This window comes from Helianthus annuus, chromosome 14 (assembly GCF_002127325.2).
Source record: "Helianthus annuus cultivar XRQ/B chromosome 14, HanXRQr2.0-SUNRISE, whole genome shotgun sequence".
NCBI classification, from domain to species: Eukaryota; Viridiplantae; Streptophyta; class Magnoliopsida; order Asterales; family Asteraceae; genus Helianthus; species Helianthus annuus.
In genome coordinates this window covers 164,575,074-164,584,707 of record NC_035446.2, presented here as the reverse complement: position 1 = coordinate 164,584,707, position 9,634 = coordinate 164,575,074, and the positions used below count along the sequence as shown (strand labels likewise).

Below are 9,634 nucleotides of genomic sequence, written 5' to 3'. Positions count from 1 at the left end.
ACTTTTATGTCTACATGTTGTCAGTTTGTTACTTGACGTATATCTTTCTCTATTCTTCTATGTTACCTTTTCGCTACTTCTTTTACTATTTGTTAGATGTCTATTTATATATTTATGGTGTATTCGTTGTGGAGTCGTGAGTCTCTCTAAAAGGAACATTTCTATCCATAGTTAGGTATATGGGCAAGGTTTGCCTACATCCCACCCTCCAAAGACTCTACCAATGGGGAGATTTACATGGTACAGTTGTTCCACCTGAAAAATCCCTAACTGGTTACGAACCTATTGTTAAAAAAAACCACTAAATCGGTTACTCCTCAATCAATTATTAATTGGTTACGTTTCGATTTATTTAACTAGTTATTTTATGCACCTTTAGCTCTTGCTACTGCATCTAACATTACTATCTTGGATCTGCCATCAACCCTTCAACAACACATCAATAAATATATTTTGTACATTCAAGTTTAATATAATCACAAATAAATTAACTTGCAAATTCAACATCGCCATCAACCGAGTATCATGGGTATGATAACAAGTCTTGCCCTCTCTTTGCACATTTCAACAACAATACTAATTCATCAAATGTGTATTTCGTACACCTTTTAACCACTCGATATCTCAAGGCTACAGTGAAATAAACGAAGAAAATGAGTTAAACTAAAAGATTTAATTAAAAAAGGAAGCACATAAAATTGGTTAAAGATCATGCATGACCTTCTAAATTGCTGATCATAAATTTAAAAATAAAATACTATTACCTTGTAAGAAAATTTGGAATTTAACTATTTGTCAAATTAGAGTAAACTGCCAAAATGGTCCTTAAGGTTTGGTCACTTTTGCTAATTTAGTCCAAAACTTAAACCTTTTGAATCCGGGTCCCTGTGGTTTCAATTTTGTTGCCATTTTCATCCAAAATCAAAATCTGGTAAGATTTTTCAGTTAACATCCAGTTTTTTTGTCTTTTTCCTCCTTTTTAGTGAAGGGCAAAATGTTCTTTTAATGTTTTGTTATAACGAATTAAAAAATCTACTATTTTGCCCTTCATTAAAAGGGAGGAAAAGACAAAAAAACTGGATGTTAACTGAAAAAACTTACCAGATTTTGATTTTGAATGAAAATGGCAACAAAATTGAAACCACAGGGACCCGGATTCAAAAGGCTTAAGTTTTGGACTAAATTAGCAAAAGTGACCAAACCTCAGGGATCATTTTGGCAGTTTACTCGTCAAATTATAAATAATAGATAAAATAGTGTGTGTGGATCAGCCCATCCCAACCTGAGCCGTTTTTGACCCAACCCAACATGACTTGTAATCACAGAAGCCTTATTACTACTACCTTGGTTTTAAATGCAGCACGAGGCGAGTTGGAAAAAACATCATGTACTTCCGGTCAAATATGGGCATAATTAGTGTTGTATGTATGAGGCTATGTAAAAACAACCAAAGGGTACATAGAGCAACGCCTCGGCTTTTGGGAACTAAACACCTTAGAGCACCTCACGCTATTTTAAACCAAGTATCTCCCAACTCGTCAAATTTCCCATTATTAATCATGTAAAAATAAACCAAATGTGTACCTTCATTACATGCACAATATGTCCATGAGGAAGCTGGAAGCAACAATCCAAATTAAACTTTTCCATCGGCATGCCACTTTATGCTGCATCCAACACTGTTAAAAAAAGTAGATATTGTAAATATTGGTTAAGATTCTACTAAATGACAAGTGCTTTCATCTGATTACACAAATATGTTACAATCACATACATAGTTGTCAATAGCAGCTATAGCGACCGCTATAGCGTGCTATGTAGCGAAGCGGCCTAGTGTCGCTATTTGGGTCCTAGCGACCACTAGCGTGAATATCGACAGTTTTTTTTTATGTAAATAGCAATTAGATATAGCTATAAAATAGCTGGATTTATAGGTTTTTGTTAAATATACATGTAAAATAGCATGTATACAAGGGTATTTTGATGTAATATACATATAAAAATTTTCAAAATTCTTTTTCTAGTGTAATCGCTATTTATAAAATAGACGTCGCTATTTGTCGCTATTCGCCATGTAGCCTATAGGTGCCTTGTCGCTATTCGCTATCGACAACTATGATCACATATAAAGGTACCTTGGCTTTTGATTTGGGGGTACCGGTTGACCACTTAGAACACAGTCTATTGCTAAGCTCAAGTCCCTACAACATAGAGAATATAGCTAACTAACTTGAAATATTCTCGAGTATTGTTCGTAAGGCAGCATAGTACCAACCTCCCTGTGACGGTAACATTATTACTTGGTCGTGAATCATCAAACTGACCATGATATACAAGCTCAAAGGGTCGGCGCCCGTCCTGTAATGAGATCACACATTCAAACTGTCACCTTTTTCCAAGGAAATATTTACTTATTAGAGTCCCATACTCGATGATGATAATGCTTACTAATTAGGAGACTATTATTTATACGCATATCTTTATGTTTAAGTATGCCTCTATGCTTAAGTATGTTTCTATGTTCAAGTAATAACAATGTAGAAATTGTCATGTATGATTAATTTAGAGTTAAATGCCATTTTAGGGTCTCTGTGGTTTGGGCTATTTTGGCAGTTTAGTCCAAAGGTTTCATTTTTCGCATGTGGGTCCAAAAAGGTTTCACCGTTGCCATTTTAGTCCACTGGGTTAACTTCATCCATTATTTCTGTCAACCAGAAGAGCAATTCGGTCATTTTATATGTAATTTTGTTAACTCAAAGGGTAATTCGGCCATATAAAATGACCGAATTGCCCTTCCGGTTGACAGAAATAATGGATGAAGTTAACCCAGTGGATTAAAATGGCAACGGTGAAACCTTTTTGGACCCACATGCGAAAAATGAAACCTTTGGATCAAACTAGCAAAATGGCCCAAACCACAGGGACTAAAATGACATTTAACTCATTAATTTATTCGTATTATTTTTAGGGAGAAAATCACACAATAGTAACCAAGTTTGAACTATAGTTACTAAATCTTTTTTGCTAATGAGTGTACCTTTTTAAAGAGGTAAAACTCAGGTGTGCAAACAGCTCCATAAGCTCTTGCAACATCTTGTGACTGCAAAGATCCATAGCCAGAGCCCGATAAGCATACGTACAAATGAAACTGTGCATGTGAACCTAATTATAAAAGAAAGAACAAACTGCCATACAGGATCATATAGGTATGGGAATGGATAATTAAAAGTTCTTGCATCTTCTGCCATGAAAACTGGTCCATCCTGCCAAATAAATGATCATTCATTTACATATGCAAAACTGATGTTTCTAGAGTCGGAAATTGAATTGAACCTGTGGGTGAGTGACTATGGAGTTTGATGATATTGCAACTACTCCAAGCCCTTTCTGTTTCCGAGAAGAAAATGGCGATTAGAAGATGCAAAGACTAAAAGGAAAACGTATAGTTAGCTTAGCATCCTACCTTCATGTACAAGTTTGTAAGCTTGACAATGTCCTTTTTCAAGTGCTTAACAAATGGACAGTGATTGCAAATGAACATAACCTGCAAGACCTCCTGTGTTCAGTTTCCTCACTTTTTCCCATGGTTGTAAAAATCCCGACGAGTCTCAGATTAGTCGCCGATTAATGACAATCGGAGGTTCACCGATTAATGGCCGATTAATCACTAGGCGGTCAATGGCGGTCCTATTCTGGCCAGACGCCCGGCCAAATTTCGACCAAACAATTTCGACCAAACCTTATAAATTCCTTCCAATTACTTAAATAAATGTGTCAATGAGTCGTTAAAAAATATCTGCTTTAAAAAACTACATATAAAAATGTGTGTGTATATATATATAACTAAAAATTACATATAAAAAATCTCGATCCGATTAATCCCGTATTAATCCCGATTAATCGCTAGTGGGTACTCCACCACCCGACTAGCGCCTAGCGATTCTTACAACGCTGTTTTTTCCCAACCAAATATGTAATTCGGTTAGGTTTTTTCGATGGAGTGAATGCAACTAAGAAAGAAAGAGGTATTTAATTACCAGTAATGCAGGATAAGATTCAAAGTCGTCTAACTTCCACATATTTCCGGAGAGCGGCTCCTCCAGCTGACCAAGTTCACGACTTATTACCTCAAATAATTGGCAAATAATTCGGTGTATTAATTGAAAGAAAATACCTCAAAATGAGGAGCTCTGGAGCCCAGGGAAACGCCTTTGGATTCGGTTCGTGCGGCACGAACTATAAGTTTTTTGGGATTCCTCCGCAGCGCCGACGACCAGCATTTGTTGTGGCTGACGGACGGCAACAGGAAAGCTGAGGATGTAACGGACGCCATTGTTGCTCGCTCCCCTTCCTTGTACAAACCCTTTATCCACTACCAGGGTATACTCGTCCTTTCCACTATATCATCGTATCATATCCCACAATTACCCGCTCACCTACTTTTTTCTTTTTTCTCATGGCCACTTAAAACACCTTCTTCAATTTTCTTTAGATATTTATAAAATTTATAATATTAATTGTTATTGCCCAAAATTTATTCTTCAACCATTAGACAAATGTACGACAAGAGTATCTATTATAGAAAACAATTTACTATTATTTGTTATGTGTTTTAAGTCCATGTTTTATAGAGGTTAAAACAATTATTTTTATAAGTTAATAAAGGTGTTAAAAGATATAGTTATTATCAATTAAAATAATAGTATTTTTAGTTGTACAAAGTTAAAATCTTCAATATAATACTATTCCAGTAGACCTTATCATTTATTTATTTACTTATTTTTTTAACGGCTAAGAGAACACTTTCGAGACACCACTGAATCAAACGGAGTACTCTGAGAGTAACCCGAGTCCACCACCAATTTCGGAGAATATCCGGTAACCCACTCGCTCATAGGCACGACGATGAAATTACCGGTAAAACTAGTTTAGCTCAAGTATGAACCCAAGATTTCCTGTGTCTCCTATCCTTACCCACCGATGCCTTACTCTACACCAAGTAAGAGTTGAACCTGAATCTTCCTCCCAAAAGAAATGCATACATTCCCCCACTTGATTTCTTTCAATCCAAAACATGAATACAATTTATATTATTTATAATAACTTTATTATTATTATTATTATTATTATTATTATTATTATTATTAAAATGCCAAAGTAACAAATTACAAACAAGTGACACGTAAACCTTCATGAGCTACATGTATATCGTCTTCTTTCTTTTAATTTCCTTAACAATTCCTCCAAACATGTATATTTTCTGATTGATTTCTTCAAAGAACACATATAGTATAGTTTTATTGTTTGGAATAGAGATACAGTTTGTATAGTCTCACCATTTTCAAACCTTATAAATAGCTTGACTATAGGTGATATCTACAACAGGTGAATTAGATCAATGGGTACAGATACATAAACGGTTGTGTACATGGTTATGTAATCAATTGTTCATGTTTAAACGATTACATTTTTGTAAATGGTTTGGTACATGGATACATATATGTAATCAACGTGGTTATATATATTTAAAGGGGGCTACTAAACGTACCCCCACTTTTTACTTTTTATACCCCCTTTACATAAAATCACATTTAAACTTGTGTCATATTTACCCCTTAAACAAGTCATATTTTTTAAAGTATTCTTTTTTGTTACAAAACAAATTCAAAAATGTAAAAATAAATTATAGATGTTTTTTTTAAAAATGTTTATTTTTATTTTTATTTAAAAAACCATATTTTTTAAAAGGTTTTCAGATATTCTTTAAACTTTCTCAAAAAGTATTTTGATTATGTTTTCTCTTATTGAACATCTTTACAAATTACTAATAAGGTTTTTCATATAAAAACAATAATAAAAAAGTTTTGAATTTAATTTTTGAAAAAAGTCTACATTATATTTATTTTTCCTCGTCTAGTTTGTATTTTAAATGTCTTATATTTATTATTTTTAATATTTTAAAATGTTTTATTTTTTTTATTTTGGAAAGACTTGAAGTGGGTATCTAATGCGTGGTCAAAAAGAGGTGATTATTCGTAATTAAGTTTATGCTTTTACGTGACTTTTGGTTTCGAATGACCTACTTTTGATTACAAAAAAATCCACATATATTTTTTAAATCAACCAGTTTGATATATTTTTTGAATGAAGAAGAGAAAAATATTTGTGAATCAACCCTATCCATTTGTTTTTCTTTAGAAAAGTGTTCACTTCGATCCAAGTCTTAAACTGGTTTTAACTTGTTTATAACATATTCTTTACACTAATTAAATTTGAATTTATATAGATTGTTAACTTACATAGATGAGCTGTAAACGCTATTTAAAAGATTTTTTTTTTTTTACTTTTTTGATAAATAAAAATTGTTAATTATTTTATAAACACGTCTAAAGTATTAAAAATTATAAAAGTAAGACATTTAAAATACAAACTAGACAAGGAAAAAACATAATATAGACTTTTTTTTTTCAAAACTAAAGTTCTAAACCTTTTTTATATTATTTTTATAAGAAAAAATGTTATTATTTATTTGTAAAGATGTTCAATAAAAAACATAATCAAAATATTATTTGAGAAAATGTCTTTACAAACAATATATGAAAACTTTTAAAAAATATGATTTAAATAAAAATTAAAAAATAAATATTTAAAAAATGTCAGTAATCTTTTATACACTATTGAATTTGTTTTGTAATAAAAAGAATATTTTTTTAATATGATGATTTGTATAGAGGGTAAATATTAAAAGTTTTAATGTGATTTTATAGAAAGGGTGTATAAAAAGTAATAAGAGGGGGTATATTTAGCCTACCCCTATTTAAATCAATTGGTGTTCATGTGTTTGAAGTTCTAAAATCAACTTTCAAAATCTTTTTTCATTGGTGATTGTTGCTCAAAAATATAGTAAAGTGGTAATTAAGAGTTAAAAAAAGTAAGTAAATTCGAATATTATCTTGTTCGATATTAATCTTTAAAGATTTAAAGTTTAAATAATATAACACCAGCAAAGTGTCAATGTGAATCCATAAAATCCTCTCAATTCACATCTATTAATAATAAATATTTTAAATCGCTTTTTTCTTGTATCTCCTCAATAAGTAGCGGTTCCAATTTCATACTCTTCACACTTTCAACTCCAACTATTCTAAACTCTGTTCTTCATGTGTGTGAAAATGGTGGTCAGTGGTCATGTGGCTTACTTTCTACTTGTGTCTATAATTTTAACGTCCGTCAACGCTCGTATACCCGGAGTTTACACCGGAGGCCAATGGGAAACTGCTCACGCCACCTTCTACGGTGGCAGTGATGCCTCCGGCACCATGGGTGCGTCACCATTTCCATTTTAATAATAAACATGCTACAAGTTCATTATCATTTATTTAAGTTTCCGTTTTCTTAGATTCATACAAATATATACAATCTCATACGTCCAAATAGAAGGTAAACGAACAATAAGTTGTGTAGATACGTCTTTTTAAATAGTAAAAGTAAGTCTTTTAAACTAGTTACTTTTAATAGTTAATGGAAGTTGGTTTGATTGTGTTGCAGGTGGAGCGTGTGGGTACGGAAACTTGTACAGCCAAGGGTACGGGGTCAACACAGCGGCGTTAAGCACTGCTTTGTTCAACAATGGGCTGAGTTGTGGGGCTTGTTTTGAGATAAAGTGTGTGAATGACCCACAATGGTGCCATCCCGGGAGCCCATCGATTTTCATCACGGCCACTAATTTCTGTCCGCCTAATTTCGCTCAGCCAAGTGATAATGGTGGGTGGTGCAACCCTCCTCGAACCCATTTCGATCTCGCCATGCCTATGTTTCTCAAAATTGCGGAATATCGTGCTGGTATAGTTCCCGTTTCTTACCGCCGGTAAGCCTTCTTTTCCTTCTTGTCTTCCTATTTAAGTACAGTAGACACTAGTATCTGAAAATTTATGGTTTTAGCAAACATATTTGGTAGTGTTCCACCCGTAGATAGGATATGGGGAGGGTGAGACGAAGTGTAAGGTGACACGGTTTTAAATAACAACATTATCTTATATTTGACCAGAACTGGGTTGAAAACAAAGCTCAATCGCAAGGAGCTACCCAAGATTGGCTCGATAAAACTCGAACTGAGTCGAGTTTAAACGAGCTCGAGCTTTTATCGATGCTCATTTAACAAGCGAGCTTAACCGCGAGCTTCACACATCAAACCCGAGCCGCTCACAAGCCTAAATGAACCTTTTATTTATATAGCTTTTATTTGATTTATTTAATATATTTGTACAATACTTATTATTATATTTAAAATCATCATAAAAATAATTAGATAATATATATTACTTTATATATAAAACTTAGTTTTAAATATGCATGTAAATAATTATATAATAACAAGACAAGCTCAGACTTGAAAAACTACTCACAATCCGAGCTCAAACTTTAAAAGTAGAACTCTAAAAGAGTCGAGCTCAAAAACAAGCTCTCTTAATGTTAAACAAATTGAGCTCGAACATAAACGAGTTCAAGCTCAGTTCGACTCATTTGCACCCTACTAGAAACTTATTTAATAGAGCTACAAATTAAAGTTTAAACCTTTAAATGATATATATTATTTACTATATTTGGTGATTATGTATCAAATTTTCCAACATCTTTAAGACTTTCCCACCGGAAAAACCGGGCCGCGTGACCCTACCCTCAAAACCGTGTTTACATTTACACATATACCAATTTACCCTTGTACACTTACTAAATGGGAAAAAAAAACATTGTGTTCACATAGGGTGCCATGCCGAAAACAAGGAGGTGTAAGATTCACCATCAATGGATTCCGTTACTTCAACTTGGTTCTCATCACCAACGTTGCCGGAGCAGGGGACATAACTCGAGCATGGGTGAAAGGTTCAAGGACCGGATGGATGAGCCTTAGCCGAAACTGGGGTCAAAACTGGCAGTCAAATGCAGTGCTTGTTGGTCAATCACTTTCGTTTAGGGTCACGGGTAGTGATCGACGCACTTCCACTTCTTGGAACATTGTTCCTGCTAATTGGAAGTTTGGACAAACCTTTGTTGGCAAAAATTTCCGAGTTTAACCACTTGGTTATTAAATCGGTCAAGTAAACATTTACTAAAATTACACAAGCTTTATAATAAAGAATTTGTGTACTATACGAGCAAGTTTAGAAAGAGTGTGATTGGGAGGTGTGAAGTGGCTATAAACTACAAAGTCATGCCTCGAGTCATGACGGCCCGCAACTTTCTTTTTTTTTTTAAATATTTTTATGTTATCATCATTATGAAAAATGGGAATACATTTATGGTATTGATATATATTTTTAGAATTTTAGAAATTTATATGCTTGATTTATCCATAAGAAAAAAAATATATGCTTCAAACGATTAAGAGTTATTTTCATCTATCTTTTGCTTGATTTATCCATAAGAAAACACATATATGCTTCAAACGATTAAGCGTCATTTTCATCTATCTTTTGTTTTAACGACGAACACACGCATCTTAAAATCTACTCCTAAAATCCATCTATTGCTTGCTTGCTTTGTTGGACTTGGACCCACATCACTTTGGTGAGGACATACAACTTGCCACTAGGCCAAGAGGCCATCGATGATCGACCCAAAGGATGAAACCACA

The 9,634-nt window shown here is 33.5% G+C and overlaps 2 protein-coding genes across 2 annotated transcripts; one reads left to right on the top strand and one right to left on the bottom strand.

Annotated features, from left to right (window-relative positions):
- Positions 1-415: 415 nt before the first annotated feature.
- On the bottom strand, positions 416-4,474 carry LOC110918182. Its single transcript, XM_022162532.2, has 10 exons — positions 4,175-4,474; positions 4,038-4,103; positions 3,464-3,544; positions 3,334-3,387; positions 3,195-3,263; positions 3,038-3,100; positions 2,276-2,358; positions 2,136-2,201; positions 1,585-1,679; positions 416-630 (listed from the first exon to the last, which is right to left on the bottom strand). The coding sequence occupies exons 1-9, from the start codon at positions 4,331-4,333 to the stop codon at positions 1,637-1,639; spliced, it is 684 nt and encodes a 227-aa protein (XP_022018224.1). The 5' UTR covers positions 4,334-4,474; the 3' UTR covers positions 416-630; positions 1,585-1,636.
- Positions 4,475-7,113: 2,639 nt separating this feature from the next.
- On the top strand, positions 7,114-9,332 carry LOC110918181 (expansin-A4). Its single transcript, XM_022162531.2, has 3 exons — positions 7,114-7,323; positions 7,549-7,867; positions 8,765-9,332. The coding sequence occupies exons 1-3, from the start codon at positions 7,161-7,163 to the stop codon at positions 9,072-9,074; spliced, it is 792 nt and encodes a 263-aa protein (XP_022018223.1). The 5' UTR covers positions 7,114-7,160; the 3' UTR covers positions 9,075-9,332.
- Positions 9,333-9,634: the final 302 nt, after the last annotated feature.

Bases quoted from the DNA above. Each gene is read 5' to 3' on its own strand.
- LOC110918182 (XM_022162532.2), bottom strand. From the start codon at position 4,333: ATGGCGTCCGTTACATCCTCAGCTTTCCTGTTGCCGTCCGTCAGCCAC. The intron at 4,104-4,174 runs GTATTTTCTTTC...GAACTTGGTCAG, and splicing joins CCAGAGCTCCTCATTTTGAG to CTGGAGGAGCCGCTCTCCGG. The intron at 1,680-2,135 runs GTACCTTTATAT...TTTTTTTAACAG, and splicing joins CCCCCAAATCAAAAGCCAAG to TGTTGGATGCAGCATAAAGT.
- LOC110918181 (XM_022162531.2), top strand. From the start codon at position 7,161: ATGTGTGTGAAAATGGTGGTCAGTGGTCATGTGGCTTACTTTCTACTT. The intron at 7,324-7,548 runs GTGCGTCACCAT...ATTGTGTTGCAG, and splicing joins TGATGCCTCCGGCACCATGG to GTGGAGCGTGTGGGTACGGA. The intron at 7,868-8,764 runs GTAAGCCTTCTT...GTGTTCACATAG, and splicing joins GTTCCCGTTTCTTACCGCCG to GGTGCCATGCCGAAAACAAG.